The sequence below is a fragment of the Struthio camelus genome, chromosome 5 (genome assembly GCF_040807025.1).
Source record: "Struthio camelus isolate bStrCam1 chromosome 5, bStrCam1.hap1, whole genome shotgun sequence".
NCBI classification, from domain to species: Eukaryota; Metazoa; Chordata; class Aves; order Struthioniformes; family Struthionidae; genus Struthio; species Struthio camelus.
The window spans coordinates 65,124,961-65,146,760 of NC_090946.1; the positions used below are offsets into that span (position 1 = coordinate 65,124,961).

Below are 21,800 nucleotides of genomic sequence, written 5' to 3' on the forward strand. Positions count from 1 at the left end.
GCATAACATTTACATAACATGGGTTCAAAAGTGAAAAAGAAATATTACTTATTATGTATGCTTTTTTAAAATAAAGGCATCATTGCACTGCTCTGCAGAGGTGATGCAGAAAATCAGCATTTTAAATATATTTACAGAGAAGGAAAGCAATTTGTATAGATTAAAAAAAAATCCAACTCTTTTTTTTTTTTTTTTTACACAAATTATTTCTTTAAATTTAGTTGCAGCTAGCCTGAAACCAGAATGTTTGAAGCAAGAGATCTTCAACTTTAAAACTTTTAGTAGTTTACCTGAAAACTTTTTCATTTATTTTAACTTTCAGATCACATGACAAAGGTCATGTATGCTGTCTTTTATATGATAATCAGTGCTTATTAGAAATTTTAGTTTCTAGCACAGCCAGACATTCTGTGCTGGCCAGACATTTTTCGCTATCATACCTTTTAAAATATTTTTATATAAAAGTTCATTTATAAAGAACTACAGTTTCCAGAAAAATAAACCTGTAGAACAACTATTCAATGTGACTCCAAAAATTGGTTAAAAAGCAACAATCATAAGTCATACAAGAAATAATGATTGTCTGTAACAGTCCATGTGTTGCAGCAGACCTTGACCACAGAAAGGAAGTAAAATTGTCATTATTTAAAAAGTTTTCAGTTGGCACCTTCCTAAGAAGAATAGTGTTGTGTGTGCATCTAACATAGAAGCAAGAGAGATGTTATTTATTCCATAGAAGTCTCTCGTTAGCTAACACATACTGCACTGATTTCATACATTAATGAAGTCGGCACTGAAAGTTAGCGGGCTTAATTTTCAAATAACTATGAACTCACTGGAAGCTGGATACACTCAGCACCTTTGGAAAGCCAAAATATATACCATTTTACTAATACCGCATGATAAAATATGTGAAAGAGTCAAAAAGAGATCACTGGAATCCCAACTTTAAGTCCGCTGTCCTAAGCGCGACAGAGCACTTCTCACTAATGGAGCTGTCTCCCCAGGACTGTATCTCAAATTCACACATGTATCCTCATAATAAGATTAAAAAAAAAAAATGCAGGCCAAGAAACTGGAGTGTTTTCCGAAAAATCACCAGAAAGAAATAAAAAGAGCAGAAGAAAATAACTTGTCAGCTCAAAAGACTCATTTGCTACTGCAGATTAAATATATGTATAGTAGAACTTCAAATCACAGTAATTACAAACTTTAAAAAATGACGTGGCAATTCTTTCACAGAAAGCTCATGCCTTTTCAAGTGTTACAAGAACAATAAAATACACTATGAAAATACACTATGAAAATTTACAAGTTATTTACATAACTTGTAAAGGTCGTTAAGAACTTCATGAAACATTATTATTAGTTACCTATTACATTTTGGTAAGCATCTAGAAGGGACTAAAATGTGTGACTGAAGTTCTACCATGTCACGGAAAAAGCAATAAGATCACACGGGGAAAAAATACAGAATTAATTTTTGCTTCACAAAGCATTTAACATTGATCCACCACACAAGTGAATGAAAACACAGTACAGCTTAGATTTGTTAAACATCACCTACACAAAACGTAATAAAAAAAAAAAAATACACCGCAAAACTACAAACTAAATCACCCAAGAATTGAGTTAAATGCTTTGACAGAAAAGTAATGAAGCAAAATATACCATGAACAATATGGTACATCTCCATACTACACTATTTTTAGCAAAGTACATTTCCTGTATTTGTTAACAGTTTTTAATATTTGGGAGAATAGGGTAGAGGCTATTCCAGCGCATACCTTTCCTGCCTAGGAAGCACATAACTTTTATCTGCTTTTCGTTATGCTATGCCTTCATAGTAACACTTCCACCCTTGCTGATTGAATTCCAGAGCAAAAGGGCATTTTAACACAGAAAACAACATTGCACAGTGTCTGCAAATGATTTTGAGATCCTTTCAATATTTGGAAAAAAAATGAAAAAAGGATACATTAACATACATTCAGAGCTGACACACTTTCAGTCACTTTAGACGTGATGAGAGCCCACGGATGGACTTTGCTAGTTAGGCATGTGCACATTCATATGGCTGCCTCCCATCAGGATGCACCTGAGTTAAGCCGTTTGAATTTCATCTTCCTAATTTTTTAATGACAATTTTTGATGTTTTCAATCTTCGAGGGAAAAAAAAACAAACTATTTTGCCTATTCAATGAGCACTGTATCAGCTAAAGACTGAGAACCAGGAGTTTAAAAAGTTATTAGGCACTAATCTCCTACTGAAATTCTGTATGAATCAACTCCTTTAGGACTAATTAACACCTTTGAGTCCTAATCCCCAAAGATTTATATTAGAATAAAAATCAACCATTCTGATTAAAAGTTGACATGCAAGATCAACTTTCATACTGCTTTGAAAACTTCAGATTGCATTTCTATTTAGCGTAATTAAAATGTTTGAACTGTGCCTATGCAAAGTTGCTCACGCTAAACAGGGTAAGAGATCAGTAACTGTAGATACAATACAATACAAAAGAAAGAGTAAGAAGAAAATTAAAGGCCAGTTAGGACTGGCTTTCAGCGCAGAATCAGAAAACTGAATGTATGCATGCAGGCTAGCAGTAGCAAACTTTTGACATATTTGCCACCACCACCACCAAGAAGTCCCTTTGTTTCAAAAATTACATTTGGCACTGGACACCTTATTCTTTGCCATTAATAACTGGCAATATTGTCAACACCAATTTACCAATAAAAATAATACCAATTAGAATTGGTAAAAAAAATTGGTAATTATTTGACAATAATTAATTGGTGGATTGAGAACTGGCTGGATGGCGGAGCTCAGAGGGTTGTGGTCAGTGGTGCAGAGTCAAGTTGGAGGCCTGTAGCTAGCGGTGTCCCCCAGGGGTCAGTACTCGGTCCAGTCTTGTTCAATGTATTCATCAGTGACCTGGAGGAAGGCACAGAGTGCACCCTCCGCAAGTTTGCTGAGGACACTAAACTGGGGGGAGTGGCTGACACACCAGAAGACTGTGCTGCCCTTCAGAGGGACCTGGACAGGCTGGAGAGGTGGGCGGAGAGGAACCTCATGAACTTCAGCAAAGGCAAGTGCAGGGTCCTGCACCTAGGCAGGAAGAACCCCATGCACCAGGACAGGCTGGGGGTTGACCTGCTGGAAAGCAGCTCTGCCAAGAAGGACCTGGGAGTCCTGGTGGACAACAAGTTAAACATGAGCCAGCAGTGTGCCCTTGTGGCCAAGAAGGCCAATGGGATCCTGGGGTGCATTAGGCAGAGTGTTGCCAGCAGGTGGAGGGAGGTGATCCTGCCCCTCTACTCAGCCCTGCTGAGGCCTCACCTGGAGTACTGGGTCCAGTTCTGGGCTCCCCAGTACAAGAGAGACATGGCGCTACTGGAGAGAGTCCAGCGGAGGGCTACAAAGAGGATGAGGGGACTGGAACATCTCTCCTATGAAGAAACGATGCGAGAACTGGGCCTGTTCAGCCTGGAGAAGAGAAGACTGAGAGGCGATCTGATCCATGTGTACAAGTATCTGAAGGGGGAGTGTCAAGAGGATGGGGCCAGCCTCTTCTCCGTGGTGCCCAGCAACAGGACAAGAGGCAACGGGCACAAACTGAAACACAGGCAGTTCCATCTGAACCTGAGAAAAATCTTCTTCACTGTGAGGGTGACAGAGCACTGGAAGAGGTTGCCCAGAGAGGTAGTGGAGTCTCCTTCGCTGGAGATATTCAGAACCCGTCTGGATGTGATCCTGGGCAATATGCTCTAGGTGACCCTGCTTGAGCAGGGAGGTTGGACTAGATGATCTCCAGAGGTCCCTTCCAACCTCAACCATTCTGTGATTCTGTAATAGTCCAGGTATACCTCACACCCCAGATAAAAACTACAAAGAAGAGAACTATTTATAAACATGTAAAAGATTTAAACAGAAAAAGAAGAAAGAAACTGTTCAAATTGATCCACAGACAGCCAGAAACAATCAAGGAAAGTAAATATTAGGTAGTATTGAGAAACAGTCCTTCCTAGGAAGATGTTAGGACAGTAGAACAAGGGGTGTGAGTTGTAGTCTACAAAATACTCAAACCAGGTTAGGAAAGAAACTTTTTTATAAATAACCTCAAAAAGTTTGGTAAGATTAATTTACTTTATATTTGTAATATATTTTGATAATGGTATCCTCTCCATTATTATGGCAACTGTTTATCATGTATTTCTCTTATGCTTATCAGTAAAAGAGCGTTTAGACTAAACATTACCTTCTTTAGCTTAGAAGCTAAAGAAGCTTTAGAAGCTTTAGCTTCTTTATCATGGAATCAGAATAATTTTTGCTTAGCGAGCTTAAATCAGGTCTCCCCTGCTATGCAGATCAGTTGCTAAATTGTGGGTACTTCTCATTCAAGAGTAAAAGTATATCCAGAGCCATGCAAATAAATAGGCTAAGTTTCTTATACCAGCCTATTACCTAACTACTGAGGCTTATTACGTCTCATTTAAAGATACTCGTGTTTTAAAGGAAAAACAAGCGAACAAACAACAATTAAATCTAGATGGATCAATCAAAACAATGAAGTGTAAATTACTTTTGGAATTGATCCCATTTCCCAAATGTTCTCTCCCTATACGCAGAAAAAGCAATATAACATTTGAAAATTCAATGGTACATGGTAGGTTTTAAAGTTTGTTTTCTTCATCAATCCATAGCAAATAAAAATACATTTGTTTTAAACTTAGAGAACTAATCTGCTGAGGGAAGGATTGAGGATAGGCAAAATGCTTGCTACACGTGCCAGTCAGAAGAGAAGCATTACAGCAGCTTGGGCAGGATTTACATGTTTACAACACAGTTCTACCGAAATAATCTAAGAATGAATGAGTTCCATGCACTCTAGCTAATAACTTCCAGCCACTAACAGCCACTTTCAGCCACTCTTACGACCAAAAATGCTTTTACATTGAAGCAGCTTACTGCATAAACAGAAAGTAAGGAATCTGACAAATCAGAAGATGTAGCTCTTTAACAGCAATAGAACAATACCCCAATACTCTGACACATGCCATTTACAATACCAAAGTAATATATTGCTCTGTGTACCCTTACAAAGAAGAATTAAATATATATTTATATATATATAATCTATAAAAGCCCTAAAATTTCTGCAGCTCTCTGCAATAGTAGTATTAAAGGTCTGACCAAACAGACAATGCTATGTGTTCTGCAAAACTGCTGATGCTTCAGATAGCTGTGACTAATGTCTCAGTCTGTTTTCTCTCATGTTTAAGGGGGGGCGGGGGTGGGAGAATAATTTTATCAATAATTTTATCAATTATGAATCTGATGCGATCCATGTGAATTCTTGATTGAAGTTTTGGCTTACAGATGAAACACCTTCAGTTTGCCATTACTGCTACATAAATCATTAACTATTTCAAACAGCCTATTTAAGCAGCAATTCTTTTAGAACACACAGTAACAAGGCACATGTCTAAGCAGCCTTAATTTATACTCAGCTACTTTTCTCTTCCAGATCCTAATCTCATGCATTTGAAATGAAAAACACTTCTTATTGTGTAGCCTGCAGTTCCACGGGTAGCTGAGCTTACCTGACAGTTCACTACCAAAAAGAGAAAGTCTCAGTCTCCCGCTCTCAGTGGCCATACGGGGCAAAAGAAAGGGGTGAGGGGAATAAAGTCACATTCTCAAGAAGGTCAAACACAGGACAGCATTTAACAGAACTGAGCTGTGTTGCAGAGGGGGGATTCACTGAAGAAAACACATCATCTTCCACTAACTCAAGTTGCCTAAGTAACTTTTACTTATCAGTACAGTTTAGAGTCTTATCCTTTTATTGTGAGCTCTTGTACTCGCTATTGGACTGTTGTATTAAAACAAAACAGAACAGAGGATGAGATTTCCTTCTCTCTTTTGCATTACAACAACAGTTCTAAGCTCTCTTATTTTTATATTTTTTAAACTAATCATAAACACTGCCATTTAATGGAAAATGTTAATTAGGGGAAAAGCACAGAAATGGAGACAAAAGAACCCTCCATAGTCATACTACTATATACAGTACATAAAATACGATTGCATCTGTTGTAGGTAAGAAAAGCATATGCAAACACTTAAAGAATATGAGCAGAATATTTATGAGTATCCGCCATTGTTTATACTGCCCCTCTGCGTACAGACTTCTGGGAAGAGTCTCCCCTGCTTTCTTGAGCCTGAGGCTTACAGCAACACTTCCTTCGTGGAGGAGAAGGCACAAAGACCTCTAAAAACCATCTTGCTGATAGTCTTATAAAAGCATCAGAGGAAAATGAGTCAGATTATTTCACTGCTGAGTTGCTTACCAGACATGTGCCTGCTTGAATGTGATCTGATGTGCTACTTATTTCCAAAGAAATTCCCTTTTAAAATACTCACACATTAATAAGATACGGATTCGACAGCAATAAAACAGAAAAGCATTAATAAGCAGTAAAAATTACCCATGCATAGGCACTAAGCTTGCACGTGAGAGAAAAATAAAACGTGCAAGGGCATTGTCATACACCTGGAGAACGAAGTGTTACCTCTTACGCACTGTATTTTAAGCACAAGAGGGAAAGTAGGAGTTCAGAAAGAGGTTACTTGAGAAAAGCAGGCCAACATTGGAAGGAAATATTAGGAGGCAGAAGAGGAATGGTCAGATCTGATACATCTACTAAACCCCAATCACTAGAGTACAAGGAAACCTCATATTTCAATACTAACCCCAAAATGCCTGCAAGTCAACAGAATAGTGCAAGCCCTCCTCGGTAAATATGCACTATCCTGATGGTCATATAGTTTGAAAAGAAAGAATATGAAATTGGGAAGTGGGAATGGGGATCTGAAAAAATAAGAGCAGCAAAGCTTACCTGCCTTTCAATCTTCAATAGGTGACTAGAGTTGCTGTAAAATATACTACATTTCCAAGATACTTTGATTCTCACCACCTTCAATTTAATCCTGATTTTGTCTTAAATGTTTAGACGACTGCTGAAACATTCTACAAAATAATCAACTCCAAATTCTGTTTGGCTAGTTGCACAGAAATCATTTGAGTAACAGACATGTTGAAAGAACTGATGAATTTTGAAGTGCCATTAATTTCAGTATTGAAGGAAAACAGAGCCAGAGTCTGCAAACACCTGCACAGCATTCAGTTTCTCTTAGCACTGTACCGTGTTCTGCTCATTGTACCAGACGTCAATTTATTCAAAACTCATAATTTGATTGCTATGGCACTACCTACAGCATACAGTTAAGTGGGCTAGTGTTGAAGAGCCAAATACTGTAATTTGGTATACCTTCGCAAAAATAGCTTCATAATAATTATTACTATTTAAAGACGAACTTAGCCATTTAGTACTAGATTTTTTTTTTACAGCTCTGAACACCTAATTAATCACTCAGTTCTTCCAAGAGCCAGTTTCCTTGGTCACCACTGCGACTGCAACACGTGCAATAGGCCCAGCTCCACTCTTTCCATCACCAGCTTTAGCTGAATGCTTAGCAAATCAGTTTCTGCTACTATGGTGAGGAAATTTCACAGCAATTAGTCCTCCTACCTGCTAATTTTTTCCTTTAGAAGTTAATGGGGTCAATTAACATTTTTGTAGTTAAAACTGGCAACTTCCATCATTTTTAATAAGTTCAAGAATAGGATTTTAATACGATGAAAGAACTTGCATAATTAATAACTTGCCCTTCAAAATACTGAAAAGCTCCATGTTAAACTACTACTAAAATTTTAATAAAAATAGCCAAATGGTACACTTGCAGAACAAAAAATTCCTCTTGTTGAAAATAACTATCATCTAGGTAGAGCAACTAACTTCGCTTTGGAGAAAAGTCAGTATTAATGAAAAGAAACTCAAAAGACTTAATTAGTTGCATGTTACTGCAGTTCACATTCTGGTGATACATCTCATTTATTGATACATCATATTTATTGAACATTGTTCACACAATATCTAGGCCTCAAACTACATTAGAATTTGAATCTCCATCCTTGGAGATATTCTGAACAAGCGGCCAAGGAGGCCCTGGGTAACCTGCTTAGAGCAGGGCCAACTCAGAGCTGGGGTCTGGATCAGCTGCCCTCCGAAAGTCCCTTCCAGCCTGTACTGTTCTACAAATCCTTACCTTGCAAGTTGCATGAAGAGGGACAAAAAAGAAAAGAAAGCAAAACTGCAACAATAACCACACCATGTGATACCAGAAGCAGGCATTTAGAACAATGTCAAAGCCAGGAAAAGAAATTTAAAAAATAAAAATAAAAATAAATAAAGTATTAATGGAGCAGTAAAGCAAGTGCTTTTGGAGGGTCAGGAGAAGGGCACTAAACATTCCCTCTCCAGTTTAAGGCTACAAATACCCTTTTGCGTGCTGCCATTACCACAGAATATAAAAAACAAAACCTGAAATTTGATGCTTGCAAACATGACTAACAGCCATAGTAAGCAAAAATTGCTTATTAGTTAAAAAAACCACCAGGCTTAGCTTCTCAGACAACCTGAACTAGAGTCTGAACTACAATTGCAAATTATTTAAGTCATCAAAATTCAAGATTAACTCAGATACTAGCACCATTCTTTTAGGGTGTTTTATATAAATGTTATTATATATGTATATGTTATTTTATATAAAGTTATATTCTAAATGTTATTGGAAACTAATTTGAATAAAAATGATTCCTTCATGTGTATATTCAGCTCAGTCTTTCATGCAAAACTGACTGATTTTCTATATATAACTTCACAGTGGAATCTTGTCTTAACTTCAGTAATTTAAAATAAGTCAGAACAAGTAAACACACAACACAAGGACAAGGAAAAAAGACAAATCCTTCTTAACGGATGATCTTATCTGAATCTCCAAGAGAATAACAATTTCCCCTCACGTTCAGATATACTGTATTTTCCAATGAGAAACTAACACAGTAAGAACAGAATCTTTACAAGTAAAGATGATGAAAGCTTCTGATATGACAGATAGTAAAGTCTTTTTTGAAACTAATTTTTCTTAGTCAAATCGTGATGTTTGTCTATATCTAGAATATATTCTAGCTTAGTTTCCTAACTACATAAATGTGACAACAATTATCTCCATGACAAACTCGTTTTCAAAACTGTAATTTCCAGCTCACTTTCAAATGCAGCAGTGATACTTCACGTATCAAGAATGTGATACTTCACAGCATTTTAACATTTTTGTATTTCATCTTATTTCTATTTTTTCATTAAGGACCTATTTGGCTCGAGATTGATGAAGAATATGCAACAAGATCTGAATACATTCAGAGAGTGATAAATAGCACTGTATTCTAACGTGAGGTGGCAAAATAATGCTTCAGGAGCCTCTTGCTGTGCGTTTATGCTGAGCATTTTCATAAATTCCTTTCCCAGATTTCATCGCTGGAAAAATCTCCAGAACAAGCAAAGTATAGCAGTAGATGGGCAATAAAAGACCTGTGGATCTCTCAATCCACTCCCGCTCACTAACCCAAGAGATATATTCCTGCAAATGCCACGGTGAGGAGAAATAACTAATAACAATGAAAGAAAGAACTTCTCCATAGGCAAATCTTTAACATCAAACTCAAAGAAGTGACTGAACATTGGCAACAGTTCCAGGAAAAGGGCAAAGCAGACAGCGGCTGGAAGGGGGAAGACCACAACAGTCAGACCACAGGACAACATGAGCTGCTCTGGAACTACCTTCTCAAAAGCTATGAGACTTTTCTTGTCAGGTCCCATCCAATGATTAGTCGAACAAGAAATCCAAAAGTATCTTACTTCAACTTTAAGGTTACTTTATAACAGTGCGGAAGTAAGATCTTCCTCCCTTATCTCCCACTTCCTCCATTTAGTCCCTCCCTCCTGTGTTGTGCTTGCCAAACATTTTGCAAGCCAAGAAAACTCGTTTGTGTGCAGAAAAACTACTACTTCTTTGTTAGGTTAACTTTTTATCGACAAAAAGGAAACCTCCGCGTCACTATACTTTGTGGGGAGGACGGGGAAGGCCTGCCAGCACGCAAGTACAGGCACTGTGAGGAGAACAGCTCAGGCCCAGGTTCCCCAAGGCTTTGATTCAGCATATGAACCATGATAGAGATTAGGCTAAGTTGCAAGAGCATCATCCTTGGAGAGGGTGGACGCATAGAAGACACCACAACAGAGCTCTAAAAATTAGCTAAGTTTGTTTTTTACGTGATGGCCACCTGCTTTTGGACTCAAACCAGAAAGTTCTTTCACTTTAAAAGCATACATAGCTAATATTTTTCTAGATATTGCTACCTCAAAAAAAACACACCCACCCACCCCCACACACACATTCAGTTTTCTGAAAGTATGCTTATCTGACAACATGAATACAAAGCAAAGAAAATACTAGGACAGAGGGATTACTGGGTACATAAAACGCTGTCCTTTCTTTCTCAGGGGCATTTTACTTGAAAATAACTATATTAAAGTCCTAATGTCAAAGTTCTGAAGTTCATAGCTTTTCCTGGCATAATATCAGGGCTTTGAACTCATCCTTCAATTTTAGCTTACAGCGCGAACTACTAGACTAAATGGAAGTTGTGTAATCAACCAGAACATTTAAAGTTATATATTTTAAATTTAAAAAAAAAAAAAAAAGGCACGTAAAACCCTTAGTTTCCAAACTTCCTTACTTCTTTTTAACTCAATTCAAACTAGAGCCTTTCCCCTGCTCCCTAGTGAAACACGAGCTTGTAGTTTTTGAGTCTTTACTTAAATTCTCTATGTTATGGAAGAAAACATTAATTTCAGATTTGTCTCTTAACAGAGCATTAAAGCAACATTTTTTTGTTCAGCATATGGCCACTTTTTTCTTGTAGATTAATTGCTTTTCCATGTATTTCCAAATGCTGGCACTTAACAGTTAGGCTTCAGAGGTTTCAGACACCTTATAACTTTTCATACAAGATAACGCATACCTGTAAGAAATTCACTTAATCCTCTATAAGAGCTTACTTAGCTTCAAAGAAAATCTCTGTAGAGTTAGTCAGCAAAGGGGCAATTTGAAGTGGATCAACTGGCATTCTGGGTAAGCAGCACTGCTTACCCTCTCTACATTGCTGCCAGTATGAAAGCTGTCTTAATTTTTTTTTTAGTTTGTAACTGACACATACCAAAATAGTACTTTTTTTTAACGGGCCAAGCATTTTCACCTCCAGTGGAAAAAGTGTAATTAAAAGTAGTGATTAACCAACTATCCCCGAAACATACAACAAACTTGGCAGCAAAAGCAGTCCAAACAAATAATTTCAACTCTTCAGTAGATTCAAGAATTATGTTCGTTAGTACTTACTGGAGCTGAACTCAAGTCTTAAACACAAAAAAAAATGCTTACTGTTCTTCCATTTTCCCAACCATTATCAGATCCTATCAGCATGCTCTACGGCATAAATCTCTATAGCCATTATGTTAGTTCAGATAAAAAAGATAAATATTCAAACTGACTCAAAACAATGCCAGATTATAGTTTAATGAAAGTTACTTTTATTTCAGTGTAAGCCTAACTTCCTGAACATACACAAATAAGAGACTCCATTGCATTGCAATAGGAAGACAGTAGATTTAAACTGTCTCCAAAATCAGACAGATAGATTTTTCTTCTCCTTCTTCTCCATCACATACAAGTAGTTAAACTCTAGCAATTCCCTGATCCTCCTCCACAGGATTCAAATCCTTTCAATATCTAAAGCTTAAATTGCAACAAAGTTTATCTGTAACAAATACATTTCAGTTTCTACACTGCCTGTCTTAAAAATATCCGTTTCCTATGCTTGACAATATTCATATAATCTTTACAATTACAGATTAAATTAAAATTTGAAGCACGTTGCAAAGCTTGATGGAAAGATCTGAAATCTGATTTCTATATACACCTAACAAGAGGATAGTTGGCAAATTCAAAGATACAGTGAAATAACTTTGAAATAAATGTATTTGAAAGCATGCGTTAAGTTTGTCACTATTGGAAAAAATATATATTTTTATATTATATATATATAATATATATATAAAATATATAAATTTATACATATATATTTATATATGTATTTTATAAATATATTTAAATAATTAAAGTGGTATCCTCTGTTTGGTTCTGGTAAATTTAAGTTGAAAACAAAAAGGAACCCAGAAAAGCAACACAGAACTGGAACAATGACTATATTAGGAAATTTTGGAAGAACCGAGATGGCCTCTAAATTGAGGAAGGAAACTAAAGGATATAATGGCAGTAATATACAAAATAATGACTGGCACAGAATTATTTTTCCTAATTATTTTTCCTAATACCTCACTTCCTCTCCTACTACAAGGGAAGAAAAAAAAAATAATAATCACACACGCGCACACACACCACACAGGTGTTTCACTCAGTAATGAAAGTGGAAGAAGAAATTTGTAATTAAAAATATTATGCTTAACTAACTCATAAGGTACAATCAATCATTGCAATAAAGACTGAAAAAAATCTGACTACATATTTACGTAGGAGTTAACACCAATAATTTCCCTATGTAGGGCTAAAGCATGCATGGCCTACAACCCACCTTCTTTCAAAGCTTATGGAAGACCAACTAATACGGTCTAGGGAAAAAAGAAACTTCCATTATAGGCTCCTCTATAACCCACTGCACAGTTAGGGGGCAGAGGGGAAGGGGGTTAATTTATCTTACTCCATTGTGTCCAATATTGACTGTTCTTGGGCACAAGATGTCAGATTAAACGGACCATTTCCATTCCTGGCCTTCAATCAAAATTCTTCAAAAAGTGTGAATTTTTAGCTTATCCCTTACTATAGCTGCCACTGAGATTCTCTCGATATTTGTATTTCAGTTATCTTTGGACAGGCATAAAAACAGTAACTTTATTTTTAGCTCTGGTAAATGAAAATTTGAACCTTCAGAACATTCCATTCCTCCCGCAATTAAATGATGAAAACAGAACTAAAACATAACTCTCAGATCATGCATTATTCGGGCACTACTTCATTACTTTAAAAATGAGATTTCTACAGTTCAGTGACCATTTCCATGCTGACATCCTTGAACAGTTTCAAAACTTGAAGGTCTCTTTGTCAGCCAACCATCTCTGTTTAAAACTGTATCAAAATGTCAAACTCTTTACAGACACTGCATGATTTTCCTTCATCTCCTGTATTTGAAGTATTTGAAAGCTTAACCTTTTCGGGACAAAAAGTTAGTCCTATCCAAAGTGCCAACGTTTCAATCAAATCATGTTTCCTCATGAAATAAGAAACACTGCAAACCAATTGCTAAACAACTAAGGGCTTTCAACAACAAATGTCAGAAATGTACTTACAAACCTTTTGTGCTAAGTTTCAAAGCTCTTAAAAATGAATAGAAGGTTGTATTCCTTTTTTCATTTTCTGTAATGTCTGGATTTAATAGAAGCTTTTTTCTAACAAATTATGAATGACCTCCCATGCAGACTCTAAAAGGATCTACAGAGAAGGTACAGTAGGGATTGTGTATATACATACTGTTGATCTTCATGCACATTTATCCTGCAGCATAATGTTAAAATAAGTGATAACTGAAGAGATTTGGAAAAAAAAATTACAAAATCAAAATTATAAAAATAGAGAATTGCAGTTTACTTTCAATCACTTTCCAAGAGTATCTACCAACAAAGCATAAGAAAACACGTTAAACTTGTAACTATTCCTTGAAATTTTCGTTCTTATATTTAAGTAAAAATATTAAGGACTTTGGTTCACATATTTCCATTACAAGATTTAACAAATTTTAAATAAATACAGTACGGATAGTCTCATTATTTCAATCAAAATGCTGCTGCCTTATTAATGAAGAGGTCTCATGATCCCACAATCCACAATGGCTTAAAACAAATATGCCTAGTAAAAACAAAAAACCCAAACGAACACAAGAACACATAAGTCAAACCTTACCCATTCTTGAAATACAGAACGTGTGCTCTTTGAAGTCCTGTTTCCAAGAAAAAGCCAAGTTCTTGTTCCTGTGCAGCAGGCCCTGGCTTAGGGCTCCTGTTTTGTATATTGGTATTAATCAACTAAGGGAAAAAAAGAAGTAAAATCGTATTTAGAAAAACAAACAAACCAACCCAGCAAGTCCCGTGAATTTTTACATGTAAGCTGATTCCTTATGTTGGAGAAGTCTTTTTTTTTAAATTGTAGGCAGCTGACAGCAGAATATTTCAATATTTACCTCTATTCCAACTTAAACACAAGTTCTTTTTCTCTTGGCTATACCTTTAAAGTTAACTTCTTTGCCAAGCAGAATTACCTCCAAGAAAAATTTTGTAAGACATTTTCAGAAGTTTATGTGAAGAACGGTATACAGAAGTAGTGGATGACAAAACATTTGCAGCCATATTCAGTAGCAGGAGCTGCTAGTACTCAAAACCTAAAACCCTTTCAAGTTAGGAAAGTCTGCTGCAGAAAACACTAAGCTTAAAAGTGATATCCAGAGAGGATTTCCAAAAAATAATTTAAAAACAAAGTAAGTTAATTTTTATTACATTAACCTTCTAAAACTGCTCTCTCAAACTGGAGAACTTCAGCTTTCATATGCCTTCATAGTCATTAAACTACTGTCTCTCAGTGGCTGGCAGGATGTAACAAAACATACAAAACAAAACAGAGCAAAGAAAACACAGAAAATAGAAAAGCCTCACATCACTTGCAGCCAAAACAAGATAAGAGGAAATGAACTGCACAAACATACTTGCTCTATTTTAAAAAACTATGTTGGAAGATAACAAAGCAACAAACGATTGGCAAATCAGCACCTACCCAACACTTAGAGCTTTTTAAATAAAGGTGTCAGTGCAGTTTGCTCAGAGACAAAAAAAATCACAAAAAACAAAACAAAAAACCCACAGAGCACAAGCTGACACACATACACACTGTGGTTCCTTGCAGCTACTGCTAGAACACTTTGCATTTGTGAAGACCTCTACATGAGCTTCTTTCAAAAACTGTTATTTCTTCACTTTTGTAATACAAGGAAGATGCAAAAAGACAAGACATTAACATTCTTTCAGTTTCAGGAAAAGGAAAGTAATCGTTTATCAAAACACTTGTTTTGGAGGAAATTTGCTTTTTGGAGAAGAAATACATAGCTTCCTGCCTAAAATGTTAGAGGATAAACACCCCTAACAAGACATCTTCTTAAGTACCAGCTTTCTCAAACAACTGTATAGATATGGTGATCTGGCAAAAGTAGGACTAGACTGCCACCATCGAGTTCAGCAGACACAAGAGGAAATTACTTAAAGTAGAAGAAATTACTTAAAGTTTGGACTGCATACTTTTATACATGGTCCCTATAGGATAGCTCAAATGCTCAAATGCAACTGGAGTATTTCCAGTATTGCAGATATTGTTGGGTAGATGCTTCCATCTCAGATGTGTGCAGAGGGAAAATTCACAGATTTAGAAATAAATCCTAAATTACTCATCGCAAAGCAAAAAGTGCATTATATTGCAGAGCAATAAGCACAGAAATATAACCAAAGGCATTAGAGAATAACTTTCTCTGGTTGCCCATTGTGAGTTGACTATACAGAAGTTATTCCATTGAATGTAATTTTGAGCTGAAAAACACCAAGTCTTCTGTCTAACTCCAATGGAAACAAAGCCCAGAAGCACTCTCTCTGTCCTCCCTTGCTTTTCAGCTGGACAGGAAAGCAACAATAAATTGAATGTACATTCTCACCAAGTAAAAGTAAGTCAAAGTAAAAAGAGCTCAACTGTGAAAAAATGTAAGTGTGAGTATAGCAACTTAAATTATATTCAGTAGTGTGGGTTTGTGCACGCAGTATTAAGGCTTCATAAAGCAGCTCTTTTTTTTTTTTTTTTTAAACATGGTAATAAACAAACTCATTGGAAAAGAAACTGTAAAGCTTTACAGGAGGTCTTCTTTGAATTTTAGGGAGATTGGATGATCAAGTTCAGTAACTTCCTATAAAACTAGTCTTCTTGACAGCTAAGGAGTTGTACTTACTAATTTATAGCTAAACTCCATGACAGAATAGTCAGTGCTAATTAAAGTTTTGTTATATTCTCTAGGATTTGGGAGTGTGAATGAGGCAACTTCCAACTGGGGTGGGAACTCAATTTAAAGTTGCTGTGAAAACAAGTTTTAATTTCTCCAAGGTGTTTTGGTTTTGGAGTTTTATTATTTTTCTCTTTTGAATTAGTGAGGGAGGAAGAACAGGAAGAAGGGAAAGGGGGATTTACATAGTCCTTTAAGGAGAGATCAAAGCTCTTACAAAAGATCCCCCACCAATTAAAAGTATTCCTCAAACATATATTCAGCAGTTATTCCAACAGAGATTAAACAGGACTTTTACTGAAGAAACATTGTTAATTTTTTTCATCTCTTAAAAATGTGCATTTATTTAAAAAGCAACATGTATGATTTTTTTTCCCCCTTCACATTAAAGTTTTCTTTCCCCGTTTTATTGTTTGTGTCACCCTATCTTTGTACCTAATGAGGACTACATCATCACACTGGATCAGGAGCTGCAGTTCTTCTGACCCTTCTGGCCTCAAGCAATTCCTCCCTTGGAGATTCCTAAGAAACATCATTTCGACCTATTTGGGTGTTCTTCCCTCAGATCTTTAGATCCTTCTGTTTAGTGAAATTCTGCCAGTTCCCTCAAGCTCTGGCTCTATGTTTTAGCAATGTACAAAGCTTTTTTCACCAAAATGCACATTTTAATGAAGTTATTTTAGATTTACAGTAGGATACTCAAAATCAGAATGGGGAATAAAATAGTTCCATGGACAGGGATAAGCATCACCAGAGATGCGCAGGCCAACATCATCACTTCAGCAGAAAATGTCAATACACATGCTGTTAGATTCAGATGGTTAATTACTGAAATCTAACCTTAAACTTTATGGTTGTACTAATATCAAACTCAACAGACTATTTGTATGTTAATAGCAACTACTGGATGAAACGCTAAAGTTCTAAAATGCCACTGTACATTTCTCAAGAGATTTTCTTATTGAGCACACGCATATTTCCTCCTCTGCTTCACAGAAATAATTCCATGCTTCTCCCCTGTTTAAGAAGGAACATTCTTCCAGATTTTTTTGCCCAGCTTACTGCATGCAGAGACTTCTCACTGCCCTCAAAGAAGAGAAGTCCACTGACCTAAGCCACTCACTCCAACTTAAGAATTTTCTGGTTTAGCTGCACACATCCAAACAGTAGCAGTGGAGGCTCCAGATGAGGCTGGTCACAGCAATTAAGGCCTATGTGCACTCTGAGCACTGACACTATATAGTCTGAGCCAAAGGTATGCTCTAGTAAAATTGACCCTTCTCCAAACTGGCCTGCTATCCAGACAGACAGTATCTCTATGGAGATGGCAATGCCCTTCAATATTCAAGCCACTTGCTATGTCAGGAATTCTAGCCTCAGAGACATGGAAGTTTATTAAAACAAGAAATAAAATAAGAAATGAAGAAGTGCACACCGACATTGATTCCACAGTTTCTGCTAAATTCTGAAGTCATCTCTGGAAAAAAAATTGTTTTTAAGTGTAACCATCCAGAAAGAATAGAGAGAAAGGCTGGTTAGGCATAAGGACTTGGATCTCCCTTGTCTTCTTCCTGGGACAGTCACTGCCACCAGGAATAACCTTTTCAAGGAAAACTGCTGAATGGCAGGCCTGAGGACTGCAACCAATAGGTTCATATCCCACTAAGAAACAACACGTTTGATAAGTCTTAACCAACCCTTAAGAGCCAAAGATAAAAATGCACAAGCACAAATTGACCATCTCTCACTAGATCCTCCACTCGCCATGAGACACTCCAGGATAAGTAGGATTGGGTTTAGGAGAAGACAGAAAGACATGCTCAGTCAGGTAGGCAAACTTTCTTGACCAAGAAGGATCTCACACAGGAGGAGCAAGGCAGTTCTGATGAGAGAGTTGTTCAATATCTAAGCTGTGACCTGAAGATATTGACAGTGGGATGACATAAGGCTCCAAAATTGCATGTCAACTGGTCATGCAAGAAGGGTACAGACCTAGGTCTTTCCAATGAGGCATGAAAAAGGTTCCATTATCACAACTTAGATTTTCATTCACTAGCTTCCGGGGTTCCTGTGATATGAAGTCTGCCTCTGAAAGGAGATTAACACTCAATACTGTGGTAGCATGTTCAGCTTTTTTCCACAGTTCCCTTATATAGAGCTCTAACTCTAGTTTTGTTGCTCAAGCTTCACAAGACAAGCTAAATGAGTGTGTGGGCACCAGAAACTTGAACCTACAATTTCTTCAGGCCTTCCAACCTTCATAGGAAGCTCTGGGGAGCAGGAAGTTTTGAATTGCTCAAAAGTGGAAACAAGGATGAGATCTAAGTCTGTTCTCATTCACAGATCAGCATGTTGAGAAGCAAACTTAAGAAGGAAGGACTGAGGACAAATAAATTCAGTCTTGGCTGACAAGAAAAAAAAAACCTTTTTGTAATTGCTGTTCACGCTTTCAAATTAAATCAAAAACTTGAAAGAGTGACAAATGGACCATTTATTTGTCATTCACCCAAATTAAAGAGGGAGCTGAGAGAGTCCACTATTGAAATTCTGCAACTTGAAATTCAGTGAGACGATACAAACAACTCCTAGAAAGGTTACTTCTGCAATGACACTCATTACAATGGGAAATGTAGCAGTACTGGTAAAAAAGCCCAGTTTAACTTTATAATATGGCAGAAGAACAGAAGAGAAAGCAACCGGAAATTTAACGTTTTAACAGTCAATGAAGTAGTCAACATTGCTAAAAACTCAATTTATAAAATAAAGAAACATGCCTTCTGTGTCTGCAATTTGAGAGAAGATGGGAAGGTGCAGGGCATTAGGCACATATTTGCTGAGTAGAAGACAGGAAGACACGAGCACGCTTTAGAGAAAGAAATCCCAAGATACTGGTTCCAGAAATTCCAAGGCATTGATACTCCAAGCTAACAATTCAAAAATTTGCAGTCAGTTGGTATGGTTCTTCTTTACAGTCACCTGTAGTAGTAGTGGCCTTTACACCTCAAGCGTTAAGCTGGTTACAAATAAGAAAACTAACTTTAAACTCTCCGTAACTCCTTTATCTATAAAATGGGGAAACAAAGAAAATAGTAACTTGCCTAAGATTCTGCAAAGGTGTTTGTAGGTTACGTTTTTCTCTAACATCACAAAACTCAGAAATACCAGCTACCATCAATAAAATACAGGTCTCCAACATACCTAAGTACCTCAGCTTCTCGAGTAACTTTCTATTCATCCTCAGTGCTTTTCACTGTATATAAAGTACAGCAATTTTGGAGTTTAGATTCAGATGCAGACAAATCTTTAGGAAAAAAATCCAAAAAATATTGTAGTTGTACTCTTACAATGAGTAATACAGCAACAAGCTAAAACTGCAAATGGACTATTCAGTCCAAGAACACCTTTTCACCCAGTGCACATACCTACTGAAAATCTTCAACAGTTTTGGGAACAACACTGAATTATACAAACAATACTGAACTGTTTTAGATCTAGAGCATACAAATCAGAAGAGTTATCAATACCAAGTATTCAATTCAGAAAAATGACGAATTTTCCTTCTGACATTGCCTATGCAAGATAAAGCAGTAACAGTTAGCTTCATAAACAGTGCCTTTGTCATCTGAAGCTTTTTGGTAGTTGGTACTGGAAGAGCCTCTTTACTCCTGGGTGAAGGAAATAATTCCCCCTCCCCCAGCCCCCAGGGAGGGAGGTAATTAATAAAATTTTGAAATGCTGTAAATCATGCAAAGGCAGATGAAATCGAACATTCAGACTGATCCCATTTAGAGAACCATTCAAGATTTATCTCATTACAACTACATCTGTGTTTTAAAATCATTGCTTTATCTGGCTATCATATCTGGTAATTTTTTCATTGTCCCAGGACTGTGCCTATTAATTGAAGTGAGTGCACTTCCAGTTATTATTCTTGCTGCACCACTGATATGTCAAGACTCTTGCTGAGGGACACAAAGTTATTTCAGGATTTTATCTTCAAGTAATTTTATAAAAAGGATCTAAGAGCAGTTAAATCATTGGCTCCAAATAAACATAAACAGGATCAACTTTTCATCTCTGCTATTTACATGTGCTCGTATCATTCTTCACCTTTTCACAGATGAATTTTTAAAAAAAAATAGTCTTTTAAGTTTTAAAACGACTTTTTAAGTATTACCTGAAGAGCTACATGTACCCACATATACAACATGTACATATTGAGAGATATCTTAATCCCACGTTCATAAATGAACTACCACAGGGTAACGAGAGGCCACAGATCAGCATCCTGAATGCACATAATAGTTTAGAGGAGCTTTGTCCCTTTTGAGACTACTGGCACTATTTTCCAGAGGTCGGAAAGCAAGAGCAGTCATAGTGATAGGCACTAGACATGAGTTAAGTCACACCAATTTACTGCCCAATAATAAGCGTGCACTGAAGTCCTAAGGAAAAATATCTCAGACATTATCTTTTAGTTGAACACAAAGATACTGGTCACATGACATCCATGAAAGATGATGAACCATGCAATTCTTCAACTAAGAACAACAAATTATCCCAGCTTACCCTTTCTATCTCCTGAAGGTACAAGAGAGCAATATCCCCAGCTTTCTCATAGCAGGTAACAATTTCTTGTTCACGGTCCACATGGAGGTTGCTGGCTGAAGAAGAAATTGGCAACTTCTCAAGACAGAGACCTGAGAACAGAACATTTTCAAAAGGAGCATTAAAAACTAATGTCATATAATACTACATTTGAATAATAATCCAGACTAAGCCCACCTTTGATCAGGAGAAGAAACAAAAACAAAAATCTGCAACAAAACTTCAGAAGGTACGCTCCTCTAAAACGGACACTACAAAAAATGAGGAAAAAAAGACAAATCCTCCTCTATTAAGACAACAGAATAAGCAATTTTTAGCAATTTTAAAAGGGTATTAAGGCAGTCTACACAAAATGCCAAGAGCACTTCTGTACTAGTTTTTCAATTACTGAATACAACTTCACTTTTCCAGCGCGATCACAGAAACCGAGGCAAGATGAGGAAAGGCACTCAAGGTAGTATCCTAAATTTACTCACTGTGCAAAGCAGATGCACCTATAAGAACGCATACGTTTTCCAGAAATGAGAGTTCAGAAAATGTAATTTTTCATATTTAAGGCTTTTGTTAATCAATTTCCTCCTTTCAGCTTTCAAATATAGCTCACCACCCTTTTACAACAGACCTGCGGCATTCTTTACATTACTCATCACATGTGTTATTTGTCAAATGCTCATTCAATGATCAATGAACTGTTTGCTATCTATTTACCTTGCTATTTAGTTCCACTCAGTAAACATATGATTAATAACACGTTGAAATAAAAGAATTAATATATCCTCTGCAGGTGGAAATCACTAAGTATCTGTTGGCAAATAACAATTCCAATATTTTTTCTGTTGCAAAGATAACAATCAGTACAGCTTCAAGAATCCAGACATGACCCTTATTCTTTTCTGGTCTACTTTGCTAACGAACAGGATGGGAGAATGAGGTACTGAAAAACGGCTATTAAATTGCCTTCCATACACACCTTCATAAGGCATTGAGGGCAGACACAGCACAAGATATCATGCACCCAGTAAGTGCTTTAAGCCGTAGGATAGCCAGGAGAAACTGCTG

The 21,800-nt window shown here is 36.7% G+C and overlaps 1 protein-coding gene across 5 annotated transcripts in view; it reads right to left on the reverse strand.

The window, feature by feature from the left end:
- The window catches only part of TTC7B (tetratricopeptide repeat domain 7B), a 145,691-nt gene that overhangs the window by 96,630 nt on the left and 27,261 nt on the right, over nucleotides 1-21,800 (reverse strand). For all 5 annotated transcript variants that reach the window (XM_068946802.1, XM_068946800.1, XM_068946801.1 and 2 more), the window contains exons 4-5: nucleotides 20,703-20,833; nucleotides 14,006-14,127 (exon numbers count right to left, since the gene is read on the reverse strand). In XM_068946802.1, coding sequence (XP_068802903.1) covers nucleotides 14,006-14,127; nucleotides 20,703-20,833 — 253 coding nt within the window. The remainder of the gene's footprint in view (nucleotides 1-14,005; nucleotides 14,128-20,702; nucleotides 20,834-21,800) is intronic.